The sequence below is a fragment of the Egretta garzetta genome, unplaced genomic scaffold, assembly GCF_000687185.1.
Source record: "Egretta garzetta isolate BGI_Z169 unplaced genomic scaffold, ASM68718v1 scaffold287, whole genome shotgun sequence".
NCBI lineage: Eukaryota > Metazoa > Chordata > Aves > Pelecaniformes > Ardeidae > Egretta > Egretta garzetta.
The window spans coordinates 13,673,801-13,701,508 of record NW_009260435.1 but is presented as its reverse complement, the minus strand read 5'-3'; the positions used below and the strand labels follow the sequence as shown (position 1 = coordinate 13,701,508).

The 27,708-nt window shown below is 36.8% G+C and overlaps 1 protein-coding gene across 2 annotated transcripts in view; it reads right to left on the bottom strand.

Moving 5' to 3' along the window:
- Positions 1 to 5,597: 5,597 nt before the first annotated feature.
- Positions 5,598 to 27,708, bottom strand: part of EFL1 (elongation factor like GTPase 1) — an 85,021-nt gene continuing 62,910 nt past the window's right edge. The window contains exons 18-21 of one of the 2 annotated variants that reach the window (XM_035899506.1): positions 24,097 to 25,100; positions 20,678 to 20,862; positions 6,392 to 6,483; positions 5,598 to 5,654 (exon numbers count right to left, since the gene is read on the bottom strand). In XM_035899506.1, coding sequence (XP_035755399.1) covers positions 5,627 to 5,654; positions 6,392 to 6,483; positions 20,678 to 20,862; positions 24,097 to 25,100 — 1,309 coding nt within the window. In that variant the 3' untranslated portion in view covers positions 5,598 to 5,626. Of the gene's footprint in view, positions 5,655 to 5,918; positions 6,484 to 20,677; positions 20,863 to 24,096; positions 25,101 to 27,708 lie in introns of those variants that run through there. The other variant, XM_009644049.2, reaches the window with a different exon arrangement.

Genomic DNA, 27,708 nt, shown 5'->3' with positions numbered 1-27,708 from the left:
ATTCTTTTAACAAAAGTTTTATTTTTGCTGCCTTTGCAGATTATTATTTATCGTTAGCCTTTTACACCAGCAGCTTTTCTGGGGGGAAAAAATGCATTTAGATATCCTACTGGAGAACAGTGAGACATGCCACTTTTGTAAGGGTGAAGGACAAGCCTTTTATACAGCCATCAAAAATGCTAACAGGAAAACACTACTGAATTTTGTTCTTTTGTTTTTTTCCTTTAATTCAAATTCCAGAACCAGCAAGTCTCTATGAAGCTAAGCAGTTTCAGTAAAAAGAAGTAAATAAGTTGATAATAAAAATATTCTGCTAAAGAATCAATGGGGGGTTATGGACTTGGATCCTTGGTAAAACAGGAAATGAAGGAGAAGGGATGAGTAGAGGGGGAGGAAGGATAAATTAACAATAAATAAATAAATCAATCAATCTCCTGTAGGAAAACAGCATCTGTTGAAACAGAAAAGTCTCTGCCAAACAGCTCAAACCACACTACTTCATGGTATCTATTTTTTCCTCCTGTTAGTCATGGTTTGCAGAAGTTTTATAATCATGGAACGATACAGCTGTAAAAGACCAATGCCCCCAAATTTTTCAGTTCATTTTAGTAATACAAGCTATAAAAATCGGTATTAATTTTTATCTTATTTACTTTTCAGTAGATCCAAACTAGCACAAAAAAGTCAAAAACCACACACTGACAATAGAGGATATGACTAAACCACATCAAGTAGATAAGAGACCAAAATTTAGAAATACAGCTAAATCAAAATGGTATTTACATGCAAATGTTCTATCTTGCATGTAAACTATTTGTCTAAGCAGCTAGGCCTACACAGACATCGCACGTTAACGATCCAAGTATTTTCCTTCTCAGGTCTGTACTGAAGAAGCAAATCACAGATACTGCAAATTTGAGGAGCAAAACTGCAAACTGGTGAAGAATAGCACAATAAGAAACGTACACTTTTTATCATTTCACAGACATATCTGTGCATTGTTTGAAATACGAGATTCTACACCACATTCTGCCAACCCTTCCCAAACTTCTTCGGATCCCACTCTACAGAAAATTCCTAAGAAGCTTGAGTTACCGCTTCGGAAACGGCATCAGCTTTTCCTAAAAGCACCTTGTGCCCGGTGACATGACCAACACGAATGTCTGCGTCTTCCACCCCTCAATCACAGCTGAGATATCATAAGTGAATCTGAACAATTCAATTGTAAGCTTGAAGAACAAAAAAATAAACAATAAAAATAAAAAAGCTTTTCCAAACAAGAATGTGTTTTTACTTGGCCTTCTGCATATTCTAAAAAGATTTCTATTGGAATGAGGGGGGGAGGGAAATACAGGAAGAAAATATTCCTGTCTGAAATGCGAAACTTTGGTGCACCCATGCTTTTTATAATACTTCGTAGCTTAAAACATAGTCACTTTTCCTGTAAATGATAGCCTATATTATACACAAATGTAAATGAAAGGCTTTTAGTTACATAGAAAAGTTTAGCTATAGTCAAAATACAAGAATAACAACAATGCAACCCCCCACAAATAACAGTATTAAGAGAACATTTACTACCTGGAAATTTTATGTAAATATTTGACCTTTAAAAATCAGGTTTCAGAATTGGTTTCATTTCCACAGATTTTACGTATCAGAAGTAATGTCAGTTGATGGAAATTTCTTATAGGCATCCTGTAAGTGGGGACCTAGTAGTAGGCAATAAAAGGAATTATTAACAATTAACACCTTTCAGGGAAAGATTTCAAAACATTTTATGAACACCAAAGGATTATGTGTCAACATCACAACAGGTACTAAAAAGACCTTATCACTACTTTCTTGACTGTCCTTATCCTATACATGATGCAACAAAGAAAACTATACTCCCTTGCCTAGTTTCAACTCCTGAGTTTTCACAGGCAGTCTGGTATGAACAAGAATCAAAATGAATCAGAAGCTATGTGAGAATTCAAACCAAGCATTAAAAAAAAAAAAAATAAACAGTGCTGACAAAATAATCCATCTCATTCACATCCTCTCCACCACATGCTCTTCTACTTCTATTTCTGCTTCTAAAGGAAACTAGGAAGAAGCATAGAAAAGTCTACACAGCATTTTGAACCAAACTAAAGTTAGAAAGGAGAAATCCTAATAGAAGCAGCAAAACCTCAAGAAACCTTGCCCAAAGGATTTAGGCTGATACAATCAGGGCCGGGAGAAATGTCACCTGAATTCCCAGTTCAAGTTGTGCTGCCAAGTCACACTGTGGAACATCTAAAGCAGATCTGCCACCTTCTATTCTTCAAGTTGTCTCATTTGTAAATGGTACTTGTCTGGCACTAGGTTTATAAACGAAAAAAAGTTTCAGACATATATTTGAGGAAACCCTCTCTAATCAAGAGTGCTGTTTTACTCCCAGAATTGCCAAATACAGTGTATTTACCTCCCGTGTAAAGTAAGAGTTTCTCATTTATACCGGGGACATTTGTTCCCCTCACCCAGCCTGTGGAAACAAAGAACAAGCAAGCATTTAGCAAAAGCTGAGGTGCTTTCATCCTTGTGGGTCTCTAGCAGTTGCACAAACGAGTGACTCCTTGCACCCACAAAACCATAAATTTTCTCGGGGTATGGCAACATGCCAGGCCTAGCTGTACCAAACTTGTTAGTTTAAGGCTCTTTTTTAATCTGGCTGTCTGAAAGATCAACTAAAGATCCATTAAGTAGCATTAAAGAATTTTCCTGCCCACAGCTTTTCATGAGAGGAATCTTGTTGCTTATTTGTCATCTGTTGCAACGCCTGACTTGACCCACCTCTCCCCTCTTACGCTACTGGAACGACTACTCAAGAAGATTGTAAGGTATTTGAACTGTGTTGCTCACAACCTTCCTATAGACTTATTGCAACTTTCTCCATATATTTATAACCCAACACCATGCACAGAAAAGCAGAGTGTTCTACCATGCACTGTGAGAAATGTAAGGGATATTCATAATTGTGATTGCTTAACCAGCCATGAATTATTAAAGAAGAGTTTCAACTCAAAACAATGGCCATTTGGAGTCCAAGAATTTTGCCAGGACCCCTCTGCTAATATAGCATTCCAAAATCACTTACAGCCAAAGCTACTCTTCCATGCTCTAAATGGTCTTTTATCAGAAAGTGCAGCGCACAGTGCAAACGTTGCGTGTTCCTCGCTTCTTGTTAGCACAGCAGCTGACTTTATGAAGGAGTGACATGCTCTATTTCCCACAGAACAGGCTTCCAAATATTAGCGTCTCAAACAAGAAGAGTTAGTTCCTAAGGTTAGTAGGGAGTCAAGAGATTGTATTCAGACCTAATTTGGCAAGTACATGCTTTGGTACAGAAATATTGTGCTTCTCTAGTGTCTCTCTCCTCATCAATTCCAATATTGAGGCTGTAGATGAAGTCCTAAACTAACATGGAAAGAGGGGTAGGAAAGAAAATACAGCACAGATTCCAGTTCTATTTTGATTTCTCTTTTGGACTCCTTTAAAATGTAAGCAAAGTTTGTTGAAAGAAGGAAAAAAAAAAAGTGGGGGGAAAAAAAAATGGCGAATGACCTAAGATTACTAGTGCTTGAGAAAATTCAGTATTTTTAAAGCAAGAAGATAAAAGAAGTCCGGCCAGAGACAAGAGAAATGGGCTTACTGGCCACTGCTTGGTCTTTATTCTTCTCTGGTGAAATCTAGCTCCTATTTTTTGGTTTTTTTTCTTTCTATGAAGTGGAATCCTTTGGATTTTCATATAGCTTGCACAGTGAATAGATATCATTCTCTAATAAATACTACCATACGGAAGCTGACCATTGTTTTATACATTACCAGTTGTAAGGAGCCTTGATTCTACTAAAGCCGGTAGAGCCAAATCTCATAAATTGAGTGCGTAGTTTTTAGCAAGTTAAAAGTGTACTGAACATTTACACATTTAAAATATTTTAAAAGCTGTGTATGCTCATTTTAAGTATGTATTATATTTAGCAATAAAATTGGTAATGGAAATGAAATTATATAATGGCTTGCTCTTAATTAAATCTTTCCATGGCTTGCTCCATCAGCAAGTTATTTAGCCTGCTTTGCAAAGATTTTCCAAAATTATGTCATATTGTTATGTATGTGTAACAAAGCTGGGGAAAACCAGCCACATCAAGTTACTTTTGGAATAATCCAGACAAAAATGGTTAGAGATTCATGGAACATAAGCAATTAGGCTATCTTCCACTAGTAGCTGTTACTAAAGAAAATAGATCTCAAATATTGCTGCTACCACTTCTTGCAGGTTGGTTTGATTTTCTTCTGCTAGCTAGTGGAGTTTCTGCTCTTTACAAATAGTAGTGCTGCAACATCCTGCATTATCATCTTTATGCCGTTTGAGTTACAATCCAAAAATATGCCATAACAAAATATGAATGCTATTGTTACATCTTTTGAAATCTATGCTAATGCTCTTTCTGCTTACTCAACTATAGTAGATTACAGTTAACAATTATGAAGTCAGAACAATGACCAACTCATCCATCTCTACGCCACCTATTCAAGCACCCTCATGACTGCAGGCCAGACATCCCTAACTACCTTGCATTCAGCTAGCAGAGCAGCTGTATTAGCCAAGATCTCATTACAAATGTCTTGATGTTTTTTGCAGGCTGCAGTAAGTTACCATGCCTTCCATGCCTATACCAGCTGGCAGTGCCCAAACTACCTAAGTATGTTTGCACAAGCTCTAATAGGGCTGCTGTGCAGACAGCCCTTGCAAAACAACAGCAATTTATGGAACAACCTTCTAAAGAAGGCAAATATTTCATTTGCTTGAATAATTCATAAATACAATCTTAAAAGGAAACATTTCCATAATGAAAGCAAACAAGCTGGAAGAGAAAAGGCTGCTATTTAAAATAGAAGTTAAGCATTCAAAATCATCCTACTTGTGAAACAAGTAACAGTTTTCTTTCCCATAAGAAGTAAAACTGGTATGAGCAAATTCTGCCTGCTGCATTAATTGACATGCACAGAATATTTATTCAGAAAGACCAAGTAGGTGCTAAAGGAGTACAAGGCAATCACAAATTAAAGAAAAGATTACATTCTGCAAAGTAAAGGACAACCCATTTGCATGGTTATCTGAAACAGAACTCTGAAGTTAGCAAAGACAAGAGGTAGCAGAAAGTCTGTTGGCACAAGATTTAAGGACTTATTTCCCATTCCTTTAACTAAATATCAGAAACTCTTCAAGGACACCTATCTATTCAGTCTTTACCTTCTAAAACTTTTGTCTTTTCCTTTTACAGATCTAAGCAGGCAAATGAGAAAATAATTCATGCTTTTTCTTCTACCCAAGGTTTCCATTTTTCTTAACTAACACCCTGTGAGGATTTTTTTTTTTCCTGTTAGTCTTGGTCTGAATCATTTTGGAGCCTTCTGCATCCTAGACACCTGCAAACAGCAAGACATTTTGTATATTTTTGCAAGTGTTTCCCTTCACTGAATTCAAGACAACAGGCTAAATGGGTAGAAATTTCTGCAAGAGTCTGTAAACACACACAGGATTGGCAGAGGTAGCTGTGTACCTAGTTCAGAGACGGCAGCTCCCAGCTTGGGATAATCATATGAACTTTGTATTAAGATGTCTTCTAAGGAGGAAAAAAAAGACAAATCTTGCTTGGTTTGCAGTGCTTAGTCTTCCACATGTGATGTTTTTGCTCTCTGATTTAAAGAAGATACATTACTGATTTAGATGACCGCTTACATGAGTAACAGAGTAAAACAAATATTTTAGAAACTCCTAGTAGGCTTACATCTATTTGCATATAGGTAACTATGGAAAGTACTGGTGAGTAACAAATACATTACAGAAATTAAAATAAATTTAAAAAACAGAGTCAAAAACATTAAGGAGCTGAATTCAGTGCATAGTTTATTTGCAACAAACTACCTAACCAGCTCTAACTGTCATTACATCTGATAAATCAGAAAGAAACAAGTTAAATTAGGAGTTCCTAATCCTGTGACAGAAAGTTCAATAGGGAAGTAAGTTTTAAAAATTGAGACCAACCGCAATGAATGTGCCTGTATTTTATTTAAATAAATAAACTATCTTCTCTGTATAAAAGTTGGAAAGGCTTAAGTTTATTAAAACATAAGCCACAGACATCATCGCATATAAGAAAAGTGGTGTCAAAGAACAAAGTCCAGATGAAATTTTGAATTTGCTGCATAGACAATAATCCACCTGCACTTAGCTAAGTCAGAAGAGAAAGGAAGCAGACACAGCTACTTATTTCTACTGAGAGTTCTTTGCTTTTCAGCATGCTCCACAATTTTTTCTTCTACATAAAGTCCCTTGCGCTTTCTTACTGCATTCATGTACTTGCGGGCCTGGTTCTCTGAGTCTGCCTTTTCCCCAAAGTGCAAATATTCTTCCTCAGTGGTTGGTACCCAGAATGGGTCACTTGAAATGATCTATAAAAAGAAAAAAAAAAAGAAAAAGTAAAGTAGTACAAAGGTTTATTAGTACATTTCAGGTAATCAATCTCGGAAGTACAACAATATGAAAGTAGAGCAGATAAGAGTTTTTGGGAAAGCCTGCAATTAGCTATTTGAGCAGTAAAACAAGAGTTAAGATACACTATGTAGTATTTGCCATAAGATGACCACAACAGCTTTTCAAATTCAGTTGCATTTATCTGTATACAAATTTATTTTAAAGCAAATTTAATTGCCAGTCAGTAAACAATGCCAAATAACATTTAGAAAATTCTCAGTTTTCAAGAAGGAATTCCTTATTTAGAATATTATCTTACTACAATTTTATCAGAACTCATAAGAACTGAAGGTTTCTGCTCATTTCTGTGTCCTTTGTTCTTCAATCCCTATGAGTTAGACAGATTAGACAGATGGTTTAAAAATAATTGTTTCTGCTGCTAACATATTTAGTAGAGCTGTTCTTGCAGCTTAGTATTTCAAGGGCTCTCCTCTAGCAGAGATTTCAGATCCAACATGATCAGAGAATAACTGGACGTGTCTTTATCCCCAGTTCTTCCTATACATCCCACCCTTCTCAGACTACCATAGAGAGTATGCCAAAGATGTAGTTATCTTATAAGTCTTTATAAAAACTTTCCTCATTTCATCCTGCACAGCAAAGCTACAACATTTTCAATTCCCCAAGAAAGTCTGAAGAGACTACATAGATTTCACACAAATTCTAGGCTTAATGCTTAACTAGCTAGCCAAAAATAACAAATCATTCTGTTACTGTTAGTGACTCTCATATTACTCTAAGACATTTCAGGTTTCCAAGTAAATGCCTTAAGACCTAAAGAAAAAGGAGAACCCCCTTTCAATTCTAAGCTCCTAAAAATCCACCTCAGTTCTACTATTAAGTTAAACTGCTGCAGGCACCAGAAATTACCCCTAAGTCATTAAGAGTGATCATCAAGTCTTAAGCTCACATAACGCATATGTGTAATCAAATCTGGGAAATGCTCCCTAGTGAACTGATGTCTGGGTGACCAACCAAAACTGAATAAGGTTATAGTCCTGAGATTTTAACTTTCCCTCCCATTAGTGGACAATTAACCATAAAACAGAGTAAAAAAATTACTGTATTTAATAAGCATTAAGGAACTTAAGTGAAAAAATAACAAGATCACCTTCCAAGAATGCTAAATGTGAACATTAGGAAGGGACAAAATTGATCATATTATGTTACTCAGGTTCTGCTGCAAATTTCGAAAATACTTATTTCACTTAAATTATTATAGATTTCCTCACAAGATGCAGTTACAAGTAATATATTTTTACTAAAACAACAAAAGTAATACTGTTTCCATTTCTTAAAATCCTCATGGAAAAAGGAGTGCAACAAGTATTAGTTACTGTAAGAATCATGATAGTTATGACAATTATTGAGGACATCACTCTCTAATTTCTGGAATATATGATATTAGCACTAACATTAATAGCTGACAAGGAAGGAACAAACTTCCCTAAACTACCAATTTTAGTTTTGCATTAAAAATCTTTTCTAGTGTTACAAACTTTTTCTTCTGACAAATAATTTTAATTGCCATCTAATATTTCAAACTAAGCAAAATTTCCTAAAGCTTCAGTTACACACAACACTAGCAAGAACAGGAATTAAAAAATGATGGCTTAAGATGGACAGTTTTCCCCAGAAACAACAATTGTAAAAACCTAATTTAATACCTCATGTTAAATAACACCTAACACAATCAAACAAATTACACTTTACAAGGAGTTTGGAAAATTACTATGGCAGAAGATGGCTATTTTGTATTCGGTAACATTGTAGGTTCAGTCCTGCAGAATAGTACATGTTAAGCCCCTAAACCAACAAAAATAGTTCTGCTTCATTACAATTAAGTACATAGATAGTCCTGGTAAATTAAATAAGTGGAATATTACTCATGTGCTGAAAGTGACATCCAATCTCAATTATTTCGGTGGGAAATGACTATGCATAGGGTTGTCTGGCTGAAAACCAAAAGCAAGCAGAGCTCAGAAATAAACAGTATGAAACGTAGCTTTCCAAATGTTTCTACATAAGGACTGTCTAACCATAGAAGAATCTGCCTGAGTCATATCCATTCTGATGTCTTGTACAGGGCCTTACAGCCAATGCTTGGAAACTTACAGATGATTCCTTGACAGCTTACATAAATAAAAGAAGAATAGTCTTCACTCTTGGAGAGCTTGAAGTTTTACCATTCTTTTATGCACTAGAAATAAAGAAAAGGGGCAGTGAAGACTACTGGGGTTTTTCCAACTTTTGGGCCAAATTTGCATGTTGACTTGAAGTTGCAGTAATATTCATCCTGAACATCTTAATGATGAAAAGCCACCAGGGACTTCCCCATGCAGGATCTGCCCAAGGAGCTGAACAAACAAAAATTTCAAAGTCCAAGAGCACATGAATAAGAAAAGGTGATTCATGCTCAATGGATTTGCTCCAGACTCTACTGCTGAAGGAGATTATACAGCTCCAAACTATGATAACTTAAAAGCCTGTTACTACCCCCTTTGATGAAGGTTGGGGTTTTTTTACATTAGCAAGAAATTAGCAATTGGGGTGTTAGCAAACACCCAGAAGTTATGCCCAGACAGAAACAGTGAAACAGTGGTTCTTGAAGAATGAATACAACAGAGGAGTCCTAAAGTATATAAAATTGAACTTACAGATCTAACCTACCTGTAAATATTTAGATACTTGTGCTGGTTTTGGCTGGGATAGAGTTAATTTTCTTCCCAGTAGTTAGTAGGGGGCTATGGTTTGGATTTGTGCTGGAAACAGTGTTGCTAACACAGGGATGTTTTCCTTATTGCTGAGCAGTGCTTGCACAGAGTCAAGGCCTCTTCTGCTCCTCACCCCACCCCACCAGCGAGGGGCTGGGGGGGGTGGGGAGGGGACACAAGGAGCTGCGAGAGGGCACCGCTGGGACAGCTGACCCCAACTGACCCCAGGGATATCCCACACCATATGATATCATGCTCAGCATACAAAGCTGGAGGAAGGAGGAGGAAGCGGGGGACGTTGAGAGTGATGGCGTTTGTCTTCCCAAGTCACCGTTACACGTGATGGAGCCCTGTTGTTCTGGGGATGGCTGAGCACCTGCCTGCCGGTGGGAAGCAGTGAATGAATTCCTTGATTTGCCTTGCTTGCGCGCACAGCTTTTGCTTTACCTGTTAAACTGTCTTTATCTTAACCCGTGAGTTTACTCTGATTCTCTCCCCTATCCCACCGGGGGGGATTGAGCAAGCGGCTGTGTGGGGCTTAGTTACTGCCTGGAGTTAAACCACAACAACACTGCAGTGATGGATGCTTATGAAAATCCCCAGGTTTGACAGGCTGGCTCTTTCAGCAATTTATCAAAGACTTGTTCTGCTAATGTTAACTGAAGTTTTGCACTGGATACTTTTTCCACGGATAAGAATTCTTTATGCTTCAACAGCTCTCGGGAAAGCTGACATAACAGAAGGCTCAAATGTACGTACTGTTTAGGATTTAGCAGCCAGCAAGGGTAAACCTGCAAACTTACTGCATCACAAGGCTACAGAACCCTGAGTGAACCTTGTACTGCTACATGATGCAGAGCAGCACTGTAAAGAGACATAAATGAGGTTTCAAAAGCCATCTCAGTACCCACAGGGGCTAGCTTTGCTTCTCAACCTATCTAAATAATTCAGGCACTACATACTGCTTCTAGAGGAAGATATGGTGGCATTTGAAAATTTCTGTTAGAAGATCATACCTATCTGAATGGTACGGGCACACTGCAAAAGATGAGGTTAATTAGAACACACTATTTCTATTACCACAGTAAGTAATGAGAAAGAGCAAGCCACATCTAGTGAGTCAGCTGGAACTTGAAGCATCAGCTGTGCATCTCCTTTAAAAAGTCAGCAAATAGTCACGTTAATAACATAACTACACAGAGGTGTTATCGACACAGCAATACAAAAAAAGTTAAGTTTTCTTTTCTGAAAATTCTGATTCTGTAAGCAAAGGTGAGGGCACAGATCAGATTGAGAGTCTTCTATTTGCATCACATTAATGAATCAAAGCAAATGCATACAGCAGGTGGCATCCATCATTCCCCATACTCTGTGAATACAGTGCAAGCAAGCAAAAGGAAAAAAAAGTGCTCCAAAAGCATTGTCATCAATTTGCTTACAATAGCAGCTGTCAGAATGGTGGGTCTGGGTTTCCTGGAATCAGAGCTGAGAAGCTTTTTAGACCCTGAACTATTGTTTGTATTCATGGGAACCACACAGGGATGACTCTCGAATCTGTGACAGAAATTGAGTTTTTGTCTGGATAAAGTCCTAAATGATTAATTAGATTCTAAACAGACCAATCCTTCTGGAATATGATGTAGCCATTTCACAGAGAGCATTTACTGTGGATCCACAGGATCAAAGCAGAAAAGACACCCACAAACACTATATTCTATGTTGCATGTCACTTTTAATTTAGAATTATTTCGATGGTTCCACATACTAATTTTTCAGTACAGAACTAAAACATATAGCCTAAGATTAATTGTAAAAACAGTAATGTGATAGCATCTTAACAGTTTTTTCAAAAAGTTACACTCCTAAATAAAAAATTTAATCAAAACAGAACTGGAAACTCAAAATACCATGCCTTTCACAGCTGAAAATCTTTAAGTGACTTAAGCAATTCAGTTACCCTTCTATCAAAGATCTTTAGTTTGCCTTTCTCTCATTCTGCCTCCCTCTCATTCTGCCTCTGTGCTACGTGAGTCCAGGAACCACTGAGCAGGGGTGACAAGAAAATTATCACAGCCAAACTGTTTATACCCCAAATTTAGCAGACAAATATGTCAAGAGGAACCAATATTAGGAGAAAGACAAGGTAAAACCAATAATGTGATGATACTGTTAGCATTATAGTAAAGTGTATTTTAAAATTCCACTATACTGTATGTGATTGGACAGCTAGAAAATTCAGCGTAACTTTTCTTCAGAAACATTTGCTAGGACTTGGGAATTTATAACAGCATAAACTAGCCACTGACCTATGTTTATTTATTATTCAACACCAGAATAACCTGATGGGGACAACAGCAGCCTTAACTGTGAACAGCCCAGAACGAACACAAGTACTCCTCCAAGGTGCCCGACAAAGCAGCTGACAGCTACTGCTTCCTACTTAACACAACCGAATATTTCTACACCTCATCTACAAGGGTCTTCTGAAAACAATTTCTTTTAAAAAGTGAGATATAATTCATAATTTGTGTAGGCGATCACTGGACTTGCATTTACTCTATCAGAGAACAAGTATTTTCTCTAAATACAGCCATATAAAATGCAATACAGTAAAATGAATTAGTGCACAGCAGCTGATACAATTCTTAAATCTGGTATTGCAAATGCAATTCTTAAGTGATGGAAACATTCCTTAATAGCATTGTTTAACAATATCTGCATTGATCTACCTTACAGAAGTCTTGGGTGAGATAATTTGTTTAAAGTATGACTATAAGCAAATCACTAGGATCCCATTAAACTTAAAAGACAAGAAAAACCCCAGTTAAATACATGCTGAAGAGTGTGTTCCATAGCTCCCTGCAGAACTATGAGCCCACTCTAGGTATAAATAAAACAGCATTCATAATGAAGTCAGCTGGGACTAGGTGTTTCAAAAGAAGTGAACAGACTCCTTCAAATACTGTATAGTGCGAGGCTATTCTTGAGGAAAAGAAATCAATCTAAAGCAAGATGTTTCATTAAATATCACAACTATTCCAACCAACACACCCAAACAATGAAGTCTCAAAAGACTTGTTTAGAATCAGCATGCAGAGTAGCATAGGCAAAACAGCTGTCATTTTCTTTTAGCCTAACAACCTACACATTAATTATTCCAACAATAAACGCCTGTATCTTTATCAGAGACATAATCTGAATACCTGTAATAATTAATCCATAAAAATACAAATACTATGAGCATACTAAGTTAATACTGAAAGACAATACAGTGTGTACTAAATTCTGGAAATTATTATGTAAGCTAAACAAACTTTTCAAAAAGATTTGAGTTAGAACAGATCAGTTCTAATTCAAGAGGACTTGGAATTTTAAGCCTTAATTTGAAGATGATTTATTATTTGCATTTCAGTGGCACCCAGATGGCTCTAATAGTGGTCTGGGTCCCATTGTCTCATGTATTTCACAAAATGATGGTATGAAACAGTCTCTGCCTAAGGCAGCCTAATTATGCAAAACAAGGTTGAGAGAAGCATCAAAAGCAAACCGAAGGGATCTGCCTAGTTCATCCAAAAGGTCAGGCAGATCTGGGAACACAGCCACGTTCCTAGTAGCATTTCCCCTACTGGTCCTTACTGCCTGGTGAGGACAGAAGATTTCTTTTGAGCCAAATATCATCAGTGAGGAAAATGCTTTAGTTGGACCATGAATAGAAAGAGCAGTCTTAGACTGTCCGATGAAGATTTTAAGACCAGCAAGCAACATTATGGCCTTTGTGAACTGCTTAATAAGAAATCCCAAGAACCACTAAATTCAGTGTGATTTGGCACTACCACAGGCAGCCTTTAGAATGCCAGGAAAAACATTATTCCAGAAGCTTTTTTCCCAAAAAAAAAATTTCAGAAGAACTATTATGCACAATTTCAAAGATGATACAGGCTTCAGTGTATCAGAATCCTTTCTACCTTAGAAAAATTGATGCTAGAAAGATACTTCAAGAACATTCTCAGTTCAAATAGTGTCCATCACTTAGTAATGACAGACAATTATGCAACTAAAAGGGTACAGCTGATATGCATATCTTAGATGTCTGAAAGCTGCCCTGTCAAACAGAAATTAACTCTACCTTTCAAGTAAAATGACAGAATTTTGCAGAGGTTTATGTGAAACGTGACCTCAAAAAATTGTTATCTGCTGTGTTTTTGGTAATATGCTGGGTAATGCTGTAAAAGTGTTTCTGCACTGAGCATAACCAAACGGTGCAAGGCTAGTTGGTTACTAGCCGTGTGCTTCCAGAAGAGAGAACACCAGGCAGGGTACCCAGTAAGACTGAGGAGAGGCAGAGTGGGGTGGGCTCCAAACAGTGCCTCACAGTTTTTTTGGGATATGGAGCAGGGGCAGGGAGGAGATGACAATCTCAAAAGTGGATAGAGGCTAATTTCTTGAGCATACTCCTGTGACCCCAGATCCAGAAAGACCCATTAACTCAGAAAGTAAGGCAAGGGCTCCTTTGAGTATCACACACAGTGTAATGCAGAGGTATGCAAGTGACTGGCTAATTCCTGCCTTTTTAACCCAAGCAGCTACAGAGTCAGGAAAGCAGCGCTGGCAGCGTGGCAGCACACAACCGCCTAACATACCATGACAGTGCCTGTACGGACAGGCAGTTTTCCAAGTCATTCCTTACTTCCATGCGAAAGAACATATAGATCCTAGAGCAGTGTTCTAAGATGACATTTGACAACTTCAAAAGCAATCTCCACATCAACAGTTGCTTTCCATCAACCCCAGGTAAAACGCTGTGATGCCAGCATATGACTAGGAGCTGTCATAAAACCTGTAACGTAGAGCAGTCTGAATACACTTCTTGAAGTGATTTCTGTACTACAGTGCTGAAATACTTTCAGTCAGCAATATACAATTGAAGAACAGGTAAAAATTTACTACAAATGTTGCCATTCTGCTTTCAAAACAGCCAGGAGCTCAGCCTGTCCTTGAAAGAAACCACAACTTAAAATCTCAAGGAAAGATTCTACAAGTTTGTGTCTTTTCTGGGTTGTTGTTTATCCAACTATGAGTTCTTACTAGTTTTATTCAGTGAAAAACCCTTTCATAACAGGTATCTTATTCCTCTGTAAGCCTTTACAGGCCCCAAATGCTTCCTATTCGGAAAGGAGGAGAATATTCTCTCTGCAGATTCAGCTTCTCCATTTTGCTGCACCCATTCCACCATAGTGGAAAGCAGATCTCACCTTCTTTCTTTCTTAGGAGTACTGAGTGACTGTGGGAAGTGCTGAGCACCTGAAACACTTGCACAAAACATCATGCTGGAGATGAGGATTAAGCAGCAGAGGGTAGGAGGAGAAATATCTACAATATGCTAAAGAATTTTACAGAAGCACCTACACATAAATGTTCTCAAAATAAAAACAAGTCACAGTTATTTGTTAAAAGAAAAACTTTCACATTGTACCAAATATTCTGTGTACCAGCCTGCCTATTTTATAAATAGCTAATCTCTGTATCACATCCTGAAAGAAAAAAAACCTCAACAACTAATTTTCAGCCTCCCTTTTTACCAATTGTTTGACTACCTTGTAGTCAAATCTTGGCTTCACAGAATGCTGCCACTTTGCATCACTATAGATCAATTTATGCATCAAATAAACACAATGTATCTTCTTCTCAATATTATTATATATACTTTTATACAGGCGTTTAAAAGAAAGCGTGAGAACAGCTTGTTCTCTTTATAACTAACTTGAAAAAAACTCCCAATTTTATTTCTCTCTATAGTCCTTAGAAGGATTTTCTCTCAACAGCTCTTGATTGTAAATTACAAGGTTTTGCAAAAATACAATTTAAAAAAAAAAAGCAAGCAAGAGAGATGAAAGTTATAAACCCAATAGAAAAGTTCACTTATTTTGTATCCATAGCCATCTTGCAAAAGCTTCAGAAATCCAAAAAGTATCAGATTTATAACTTTTCATTTTCTTTCAGAGACAGAAGGTTTAAGGGGATACAGAATAACTTGCAGTGAAACTTTAAACGTTTAACCTACAGAGATGTATTAGGAGTGTAGATACCCTACAAAGTAAAATGAGCATCCAAAAGTATTTCATAATTCAGAGATCCCATTCACAGTATAAAAAGGGGATGGCTAAGTCCTTAAAATGCCTGAAGTCAGATATGAAAACTCCTCTTCCAATAAATACTGTAATAATGAACATTTACACATTTAGTTATAAAATAAACTCATGCAAGTTTATTTTGGCTCAAGAGCATCATCCTTGTTTGTGTCTCAACCAGTGACAGCTGAGCTTTAGCCTTGACTTCAGTCAGTAGCTACAAACAGGAATTCGGAAATTGGAAAGAAAAAAGGAGACGTGTGGCTCTACTGTTGCATTTTTTCCTATTATTTAAGAAACATATATTGAGATGGAAAATTAAAGCCACACCACTACCGCTTTTATTTACTATTTTAATTAGCTTCAGATGTCCTGGCCAATACAATGAGCTTTTCATATGTTGTGGTTTAACCCCGGTCAGCAACTGAGCCCCACACAGCCGCTCGCTCACTCCCTGCTCCCCGGTGGGATGGGGGAGAGAATCAGGAGAGTAAAAGTGAGAAAATTCATGGGTTGAGATTAAGAACAGTTTAATAACTGAAACAAAATAAAATAGGGTTAGAGCAATAACAGTCATTATGATTATGATAATGATAATAAATGAATATACAAAGCAAATGATGCATGATGAAATCGCTACCGCCCACTGACCAATGCCCAGCCAGTCCCCAAGCAGTGGTCCCCTGGCCAGCTTTTCCCCAGTTTATAGAGCGAGCATGACGCCATATGGTATGGAATATCCCTGGGACCAGTTGGGGTCAGCTGTCCTGGCTGTGCCCCTTCCCATGTTCTAGTGCATCCCCAGCCTTCTCAGTTGGTAGAGCATGAGAAGCTGAAAAGTCCTTGATTTAGTGTAAGCACTACTCAGCAACAACTAAAACACCAGGGTGTTATCAACATTATTCTCACACTAAGTCCAAACCACAGCACAATGCCAGCAACTAGGAAGAAAATTAACTCTGTCCCTGCCAAAGCCAGGACATTATATTTGAAAGGCTCCAGGTTACTCCTAGGATTCATTTACGTGCCTAAGCTGTCACTGGCACAATGACATATGTAAAGTTACAGTTCAAACCTAGTATAGATTCACAGATCCTTAGAGTCTCTCTCATTACCTTAGTCTGCTTCCTGTTTAATGCAGGCCTAACAATCTCATCCAGCAACTGCTATATTAAGCCCTCATCTTCCAAGTCATAAAATGACTTTCAATTCGGAAGGAATGAATTAAATTTCAGATATAAAACTTCCAGATCCAGAATGCCTCATATTCTTACCACTTATTACATGCAGTCCTTCTCTTACCTTTGTCCAGAGCCCTAAAGCACATTCTAGACACTATTCTACTTAGAAGGGATACTGAAAAAGAATTCAGATTAAACATGAGTTTATAGTTTGCCCATGCCCCCCTAAGAATAAGTGTGTCTAACAGCCAATTATTATGCAATTTAAAAGATGCAAGTTTACAGAAATACTATACATGTCACAACTTTACAACTAGTAGGTGTCTTTGACAATTTCCACCCTTGCTGAGATTTCAATCAGCAGCTGAAGCACACCACATTACTTTTTTTACTGTAACACAGATTTCCCGAATGGGATTAGAGCTCCATTATTCTAAGCATTGTGCAATCACAAATAATCTTCTTGTTCAAAGAAGCTTATGATTAAGATAAAATTACATGACTGAGTGAAAGATGCAACCGCAAAGGATCAAGAGAGAACAAAGGAAACAGGCTCAGGCAAAAACATACTAATTGAAGGTGTATTATTAATTCAAGGATTAAAAAAAAATAGAAGGAGTTCCTAATTATCCCAAAGTTATATATTTTAAACTAAAGATTCAGAAGAAAGTTTATATTGAAATCTAAGAAAATATGGCCAAGTAAACCTAATGCACTGAACATTTGCCTAGGGATATCATAAGGGAAAATACTTTACTAACTTTTAAAACTAATTTGTTTAAAATCAGACCACACTGAAAGCTCCTACTAATGGTTATTTGGTGCCATCCTCTACAGGCAGGAACAAATTGTAAAAGCATGACAGAAGAAATGAATAGAAAAGCAGTATCCGATGAGATAGACCTTGATACATGTATTGCTCCATCTCTTAGGGCTGGAGCAATACTAACTACACAAAATACATTCATTAACTAAAGAAAAAAATAATGGTAATTTCATTTCCACAGAGACCAAAATGGCTCTATTTAAACACAGGCTCTATCATTGACCTTCCTGCGTTTATAGTCTACAAATCATATTCATGAAATACAAGAATAATTAAAAAAATTGATTGAAACCTTGTTTCTTTAAATATACTTTATGTATGTGATTTCCACAAGATTGTTTAAAAGTTTAAAAACACCAAAAAGTGTCTAGTTTACTATCTGTAAAATGGGGAAAACAACACGTTAGAAGGAATCTGTGTTAGAGAAACACATGTCCCAGGTACACAGCTAATGAGCCAAGCATGCTAAGAAAACACCACTAATGCAGAATTAATTCAGAATGTCATGGTAGTGTTTGGATAGTATGCAATTAAAGCAGCAACCGTACGCTCAGTAAGATAGGAAATGCAAAACAAAACCAAGTAGCTACTGTACTCCCTTCCCATTTTTAACACTAAGGAAAAAAACAGTATAAGATTGCATAGACAGAGTTCACATCATACAGTGTAACGCAATGATACATTAAATAATTGGGATTCAAATAAAATGCTGGTGTTTATTATGTACATACATATACCACCATAATTCATCAGTGGTGTAGCACTGTCAAAGTCATGCCTAACACCTTATGAAACCTGATAGGGTTTTTTATTTACTTGGGGCTTTGCTTTGTTTTTAGCAGAATGCAGAAAGAAAAAGAAACAGAGAAAAGCTCTACAAATTACTCATGTGATCCAAGACACAAACCCATTTTTTCTGGCTCCTCTATCATACCACCACTAGAGTCTGAAAATTGTATTTATTTAGCAATTCTGCTGATGATGTGAGAGTAGAATGCAATCCCTCTGCCATTGCCGCACAGAGCCAACATTGCTAGTAGCTTAGTAAAAGACTTATTTTGTCACAAAAATATGCGAGCATGACTTTCAATGTGACAAAAAAACCAACCCTCCCCACCGACAGATTTGCCAGGTGGAAAGGTGACTGGCTTACACAACCATTTTTCCTACTACCACTACATTCTAACATACTAGCTGTAATTATAATCTCTCCTAAGGGTCAGTTTTCGAAAATGTTGCCAGTTGTTCAAGTCTCCCTCTCCTATGCGTATCTAGAATTTGTGTGAACATTTTCTTATGTGAAATTCGTAACATCTGACAGAGTGACCATATACGCCAAGGTTGGGGGATAGAAAGGAAGGTTAGAGAAGTTTATGGTTTTGTTTAGTATTGGAGCACAGTAGCTACAAATCCTAAAGAAACTGGCACAAAACCATGGTTAGCTGGAATTAACGTCCTTCTGACTGATATTCCTTTAGGGCACTGAGATCAGAGGCTGTTCAGACAAAAGACCAGTTTAAGCCACAAAACCTTACCAGCTGCACTTCAAATGAGAATATTCAAAACTGACAAAACTACCGTATGCAATGCCACCAACAATCATGGGTCTGAGGTCCCTGATATGTTACTGGCTTACACCTAGATGCCTATACTCAAGAAGTTGCTGGTTTGTATATTTTTTTTCGTGCGTACACCATCAGGAAGGGTGGGTGCACTTTTTTTTTCTTTTTTTTTTTGCTCATAGTATCTCTGTTTTTCCATTCCATAGTTCTCTGTGAAGTCAGACTTATTTACAAGATTAAATGAATCAGTATTAACATTGAGGGAGGAGAGGTAAGTCCCTGGTCCGCTGCATTTTCTAACCCCAGTAAGGTACCGTTGCAAAGGAAGTCATAACGTACTTTTCCAAGTGTACTGTTTTTCAAGCATTCCCAACTCTTTTGATAGCACATGACTCGGCTGATTTGCAGAGATCCATTACCATCTACATAAAATTCCTGAGGCAGTTACAACAATTACTAACAAAGAAATACTGCTAGTTAAGTATTTAACAGCTACTACCTACAAGGACAATTTAGCTATAGGAAATGAGGAAGAGTCCACACCATGGGAAAAACCAGCACATGCTTCTGAGGGAAACAGTGGTAAATGGACCATAGCTGGCAACTGCATGGAGTATTACTGACCTCAAAAATCTGTGGTTGTTTGTGCCCAGAGACTTGACATTTGAGGTCACAAAATAAATCAGAAGATGAAACAAAAACAAACAAAAAACCTTTCTAATCCATTTACAAAAGTTTCTATATTTCTAACACCAAGTAAAGGCTGACTAAAAAAAAAATAAAGGCCTGAATAAAAAAACCCAAAACAAACAGAAACAGAAAAACATAGGCTTCAGTTATTTTAAAAATTTAATGTGAAAAGCTTATACCCACTGACTCTTGCCCTTGAACCCATTTTTAGCTCCTTCAGTGGAGTCTTCTGAGGAGCCCTACAAGGCAGGTTTGTCTTGAACAAGGAACTCTGATTTACAGCTTTTTATATTTCTCCTTGAAAATCCACTATCCACATCATAGGAACAAAATACAGTGCACTCAGCTGACAACACTCCTTATCAGCTTTCCCACTTGTGTATCTCCTTTACGCCTTCACTTTCACCTCTTCATTTCTTTAATGACAAAGATGACCAAAGGGAATGATTTTGAGGACCCCTCCACTCATCACCAGACTTAATTTTGAAAGAATTAAATCTATTCTATTTACCTTTAAATACGGAAATATATGCTGACTTGGAATATATAAGGACAAAAAAATACCTAGGTGTCTAACCCTTAAAAGGTTAACTTTCATATGCATCAGATTTGTTATAACATTTTCTATTAATAGTAGGTTGGGTATTTTTGTGGGGTTTTTGTGGGTTTTTTTCCCAATCCCCAAACAAGTTTACCAGAGACCTCATTAAAAAAGGCACATAAAATTCAGGAAAACACATTTATGAAGAATCAGTTTCATCTGTGAAGGACGTACTTTCTACTGAAATAAAAAAGCATCCCATCTAGACAAAATATGAACACATTTCTGAACAGCATATCTATAAAAGCAAATAAGACTAATATAAAGCCACTTTTTTTCCCCCCTTCATTTCAAAAAAGAATTTATCAAATGTCTTGACCAAAACTTAACCTTTTCCACTTATTATTCCAGCCTGCCACATCTACAGGAAATAGATCACCAAAACAGATGGAGTGAATAGATATTTTTACCTCCCAGTGGCTGAACACCAGCTGCGGACTGGCCAGGCCACTAGTTCTCTTCCTGATTTCATCAGCGAAACCAAAGCTTTCTGCTACTGGCAGGACTGCCTTAATAATAAACACATCCGTCCCCTCTTTCATCTCCTCTTGTAACACTCTGCCTTCTCTTTTGGACAAGACAGCATACACACGACCTGCAAAGACATAATTTTGATGAGCTTACCAATATATTTATATTCTGCATCATGAAGAGAAATACATACATATTTATTTAGGAAACTTCAGCATGAAGTAAAAGACATCATTTCTTTGGCTAAAATTCTTCCATGTAAGTGTATCAATGAAGTGGACCCATTATATTCAAACAAACAACGTCGTCTGCCAGTACAATGTGCAAAACCATATGAGTGGCATTTAATAAAATATTAACTACTGTATGGATCTAGATACTGCTTGCACTAGGTGCATTGTATACAATCATATGACTATTTTTCAAAAGGCAGTTTGCCAGACTGTGTGCCTAATTTGCTTTATTTCTTACAACCAAATATTTGAGAAACTACTAAGAAATATTACTATGTTTCAGCAATCATATCTTAGCTACCTTTACAAGTTTGTTTGGATCACCATATCCCTATATGGTACTTGTCACAGATACTGCAGTGCTATTGTGATCACTGAAAACTTGTTTATCTGAAATACTACGGATTTATTATGTTTAATGTGTTCAATTAGGTTTTAAATTAATTCATCTTAAGTTAGTCATGGAAAATTTTTATTTCCCAAATTAACATTCAGTCCATTGAAATACAGTGTATATATCATGAAAGTAGCTGTGAAAACGCCCATGTTTGACTTTACAGTAGGCATTAATATTTTTAAATGGTTTTGCAAATCTATGGGCTAAGTTTTCTACAGACGAAAAATAGCAAATACATTTCTGTTCATCAAGACAATAAAAACACAAGAAAACCTATGCATGCTTTAGGAATGCCTTCATTTACAAATGTGAACAGTTAGTAAGTATTAGCTATACAAATTACCCTTAGAAGTACCTTGTAATGAAGAACAAGTTTATATCAATTTCTAAGAGGGTCAAATATTTTATATTATATTGCACTGAAAAAATATGAATGTATACTGCTACCTTTTAAACATCTGGGCATAACTGACTCTTACTGGAAATAATTAGAAATATACATTACTTCATAATCCATGCCGCCTATTCTGACTTGACAGAAAGGTATCAATAAGACTATAGCCACATCCATTGATTTGCATATATACTGTAAGCCTTTTGTGGGACACCAGAGGAAATGCTGGAATGGGTTTATTTGCCTTTACTTCTTACATACAGAATCTGGTTCTTGTTCAGGAAATTCAGCACAAGCACACAGCTAGTATAGTTAAATCTTCCTGTCAGATGCAGGGAATGAAGCATCACTTCAGCACCAATCATTTCAGAGTTTATAGTTCTCTAATAAAATGGGGGTTGAAGTGTTCTTTCTACCATCACTGATGATTTTATCTGCTCGTGCCCTTACCAGGACCTACTCACTGCTCTTCTGACTGAACTTCACCTTTACTATGCACAATAGTCGTCTTATTGCTCATGAGGAAATTGAGGAAATAATTAAGATTCTATATTTAAAATCACAAAAAGATTAAGGCATTCTGAAGATAAGTCACTGAGTTTGCCATGCATGCACTGCCTTTGTCAACATAACCAAGTAATTTCAAGTCTATGGAAATTCCAGTGAGTCCAGAAAATTCTCAGGCATGAAAAGGCCATATCTCAGCACAGCTCACAATTCAGTAACTGATTTAAAATGCAAGCTTAAACATACACATTGCAAAAGAGCATCACATCATGGCCACTGTACATATACAGTGTATGTAGCACACAGTATATATTAAAGACATTTGTTAAAGCAAGTAAGTTCAAAACCACTTTATAGGTTATTAATGTCATAATTCAAAATGTTTATTTTACTAATTGTTTTAAGTCGGACTTAGAAAACTTTGCACACATACTAATGAGGTAAGTAAGGTAACATTTATCACAAAGCACTTTAGATGCACATATTTTATGGCCATAATTCACTGAAGATTATTCTTTGAAAACATAAAAGCCAGAAGACAATTTATAGCTTACTAAATGGTTTCTAGCTACATGTATTTCATCCAAGCAGCCTGTAGTATTGTCTCAATTAATGCTATCACAAAGATGTTACAGAAGGTCTTTAGTTTTGCTACTACGGGCACACTACAGTATATTGAAGAATACTGGTTCACACAACTCACATTCATTAGACTGGACTAATTTGTTTGCATGTCTGAATCCTAAATTACACTCATTTTTTTTATATATATATATACATACATATATATATATGCATGCATTAGAAAGCTTATCACAGGACACCTTTTACCAGGCCTGCTAAAGAGTACCTCCAGAAAAGAACAGTATCATGCATCTGTACAAAACAATTGCTCATTCAAAAGCATTTCTTTTCATGATATAAAATTGTAAATTTTGCTCTTCAGACCAATTTGTTTTGTATTACTGCTATAATTATGCTTGTGTGCACAACAGCTAAGATTTTTTACAACAAATAATAAAATCCTTAATTATCGTATGTGGGATATACTATAATTTCTGTCATGAATAATATAGTCAAAATAAATTTACCGATAGCTTAAATGCAGTGGATCAGATTCAGCGTGCAAGCAACTCCCATGGAAACTCCAAGAACAAATGTTAGGGTAAGTTAAGAGATGTTGTAAGTAGGTCATAAAAACAAGTTTAAGTAGGTGTAAGTGGTAAGGTAATATAAGAGACATAAATTTGGTATTCACTGGGTTTGCTAAGTGAGCAACTTGCATACCAAAAGGATACAGATGCTACTAAAAAAAAAAAATAAAAAAAATCAACTGGACTGTAACAATAGTTTAAGATTGTCTCTTTTTCCTTATTTTACCTCTGTATTGATTATTATATTAACGTAAAACATCTTGAAGTGGCATTAACTAAGATTGTGCACTCATTGTACAAACAGGATAGGTTTCCTCATCTCTTCATGGAAGTAATGTTTAATTATGAGGCAGAATATTGGTATTCATGTTTACTGAAGTTGGTATTACAAAAATTTCATAAAAAGGCAACACTTTGTATCTTGTACTTGCAAGAAGTGTAGCATTGCTATTTATGTATAAGTTTCAGATAAGCAAGAAGAATGCTAAATTTTCATTTAGAATAGTGTAAATACTACAGGCATCAGAGAGTCACTGTACAAATCTACTGGGGAACTATAAAAAACTTCTGACAAAACTTTTAATTAAGTTATACTTTCTGATTCAGTCCAATTTACAAAACCTCACCTCAGAAGTCAGAAAGCAAATTCTTGATAAAGGTTTGTCTGCCTTACCTAAAACTTCTGCAGTAGCCATAATTTCACATGTGTACATTGCTGCCATAAGCCTCTGTGGTTTTGCTTGCAAAGCATAACGACAAGCTTCCTTCATGGTAGCAATCAGTTGTCCAGAGAAGGGACCATAACAATCTGCAAGTGAAACATCTCCCTTGTGTTTACTAATTTTCTCAGGTGATTTTGGAACATTTTGACTGCTGTCCTGGTGCTCATTCACACGGCAAACTTCATCAGTGCAACTGCTCGTTACAACAGCATCTTCATTTTGTTTATGTTCTACAGTATCACGTTCCCCTGAATCCTGACTACTAGTTGACAGCATCTCTCCAACTTTATTCATTTCCCATTTTTCCACTGTAAAACAAACACCCATGAGGGGTTCTTCACACATGGGACCTGAAAGTGTAGCCAGCTGAAATCCACTTACTATGCTGTTGTCAAAGTCTCTGTATTTACTTGCTTCTTTCACAGCGTTCCCAAGGCACTGCCACACAGACCTTTTATAGCCCTCAAAGTTATATAACAAAATATTAGGCCCACACTTCCGTGGTCCAAATGACCAGATCTGATCAACAGCATTTCTCCACTTTCTTCCCTGCAGATTTTGCTCCAGCTTCTGTTTGAATTCCTTGATCCTATCAAGAGTCTTCTGATTTATCTCATGGGTTTTTTTATCTTCGTTCAGAGATGTGTTGAGTTGCTCCATAGTTCTAATTAAGTCACTGTTTTCTTCAAGAAGTCGAGTTACCTCCTCAGGAAGCGGCATCGCTCTTACGCTGAGAGTAGCTTGTTTATTTGGAGTAGATATTGTAACAAGCCCATCTGAATCAACCTGAATTCCTTCAGGAATTTTATTTTGGTCCTCTTTTGTTTGGTGTATGACAGCAACCTTCTGCTGTTTTCCTATTTCTTCATTCACCATATCAACTTTTGGAGGTCTTGTTATCGTCTCTCGGAATGGTATAATAGGTGCCGATACACTAATCTGTACCTTTGCAAACCTATAAAATAGAGTTTAAAAATTAGTTTAAAATTTTAAAAAAATCTTTTAAATTGGCGGGGGGGAGAGGGAGGAGGTAGGGCAATGGCCTTGACATTGAACAGATGTTCATGAATAAATCTGATTGCAACACAGATTACTAGATAAAGCACTTCAAACACAAACTCTTAAAAGCGTTATGTACTTCAGAAAAGAAGCATTGCCTCTTATGTCTTCAGACATATTTGGAAAGGAACTGAAGAAAATAAAAGAAAAAGCATTGCTGTGCCTCTTTGTAAATCACAGGTTCACCCACATCTTGGAAACTACGTGCTGCTGTTCTCTCCCCTCAAACAAGATACAACAGAACTAGAAGAAAATGAGAATAAGGATGATCAAAGGTATGAAAGCACAAGTAGCCTTCAGATATTTCAAGAATACAATAGAGGTCTACAAAAACATGAAGGGCGTGGGGAAGGCTGATCAGGATTAACTGACAACCAAACCACAACAGGCCCTGAACTGTCCCTGAACTGAAAACGATCAAGGCCCAGGAATGCATTACAGTTACTCTGTGCTCTTCCCCAGACATCTGCTCTAGGCCACACTGCTGGAGATATGATACAGAGCAAGACAGACACCCTGTGTGAACCAGTACAGCTGTTCCTGCAGTGAGATGCTCTGAAAATAGGAAGCACTGGGTAAGCTGAACAGGCTTTGTAAAGAAGCACAGAGCCATGATTCTATAACCTTGTGGGTTCAGATCAAGTACTCTGCAGCTAGGAGCACGCCGACAGCTGATGCTCCCATTTTCTCCATACTCCCGGCACAGCAGATTTAAATCTGAGCACAATACTGTGCTGCCCATGTGCATGAAACCAGCGCAGCAGCAGGAGGATGATTACGTAGGGAAAAAAGCCCCTGGTGACTTCATACTGTGATTAGCTAGTGGGAGCCTTAACCACTATTCTCCTTGCAAACCTAAAGGATCACTCAGAAGTGTGATCTTGTAACAACTGTAAACACACAAGGCACTACTCTGAAGGTAGAAGTCAATGACCGCCTACGTTGGAACACCTGTAAGTTGGCTTGAGGAACGGAAAAAATTTCAAGTGAAATGGCTACTCCCAAGTATCACCAGATAGGTGATCCATTATAGAATTATGTCAGACCATTATTTCATTTATAGACCTGTCATTAGCAGCAGCCTTTTCTCTGGTGCAAAGCAAAACACAAACCCTCTCCCTCATACATCCCAGGTAGCTTTATATTGTACAGTCGTTTCAATAAAAAATAAGTGGCAATTTTATTTTTTTTTTTTATAAACTTACTTTTGTTAGTACAGCTTTATACAAAACTAAACCATAAGAAACTAGGGGAGATAATAAAAATAAATTGACCATTAACTACAGACAAAAATTAAACCATCAATTCTACACCAGAAAACGCTATTATTTTCAGGTCATTAAACACTTTTCAGTTTGTTAGAAGAGTTTATATTGGAAGATTCTCAAAGATAATAAACTCTCCTAACAGAAGAAAACAAACAAAAAAACCTAATGCTGTGGATGAATCTTATTTCTGGACTAATTAAGAAAAGGTAAATTCAATGTTTGCCTTTAAAGGACCACAGAAAGCACAAAGTAAAATGGGGTATGAGGTAGCAGGTGAAGATTTTGGTCTTTTTCCATACTAAAAGAAAGGAAAAAAAGTCTTACCAATGCAGCTTAGCCTGTTTAGCTATAACTAATTTATAGTCTGCTTTGCAAGAGTACTAGCAATTTCTAATGGAATTATTTTGGGTCAACAGCTGACAGATACAACCTAAAAAGCTTTCTTTTTTCTTTTAAACTAAGTTGGGAAATACTCTACCAGTGAACAAAACCTGTGCTGAAATAAAAAATATTTAGGAAAATACAAGTACAGCAAACTACAATAAGACATGACAGAAGTTTCAACAATGTTGTAGTATTGGCATTTATAAGAGCAATAAAGTGTGGTCATTAACTGATATATTGTTCACAGCAATGCTATTAACCAACGGCAATTTTTTTCAGATTAGTTTATATTTATTAATTATTTGTCTTGAAGGGAGTGCTCTGTAGGAAAACTTTCACTACACTTTCACAGGTATTTCACAAGATTAGGAAAATTAATTACTAATGATTAAAATGCTCTAAAAGTAAAAGCTTCACATCTTTGAGTATGCCAATGCGTTATTTTACCACCCAGCTAGAAAGTGCCGTATTTGTTAGCTCTTTCATATATTTAACAAACATCTCTATATTTATTCAGAAAGGATCACCTGTTTTATCTTCCCAGTACAATTTCATGACTTCAAAATATCATATATGGGATTTTATGTTTACTGTAATCATAGGAGCTGAAAATTGCCAATGGCACCATGGCAAAACCCTGGAGTTTTTTAGAACTGTGAAATGGATGTTTATTAAGTGCACATAATCAGCATCTTGTTCAAATACCTTCAGGATTTAAGTCAACTGAAGATACGTGAATGTTGAAAGCTTTCCATCAGATCTGGAAAACAGCCTGTATTTTTCACCTCAGCTGAAGGGGAAAAACAATAGTCTCACAGCAAAATCTCTCAGGAAACACCTTGTTTGGAAATG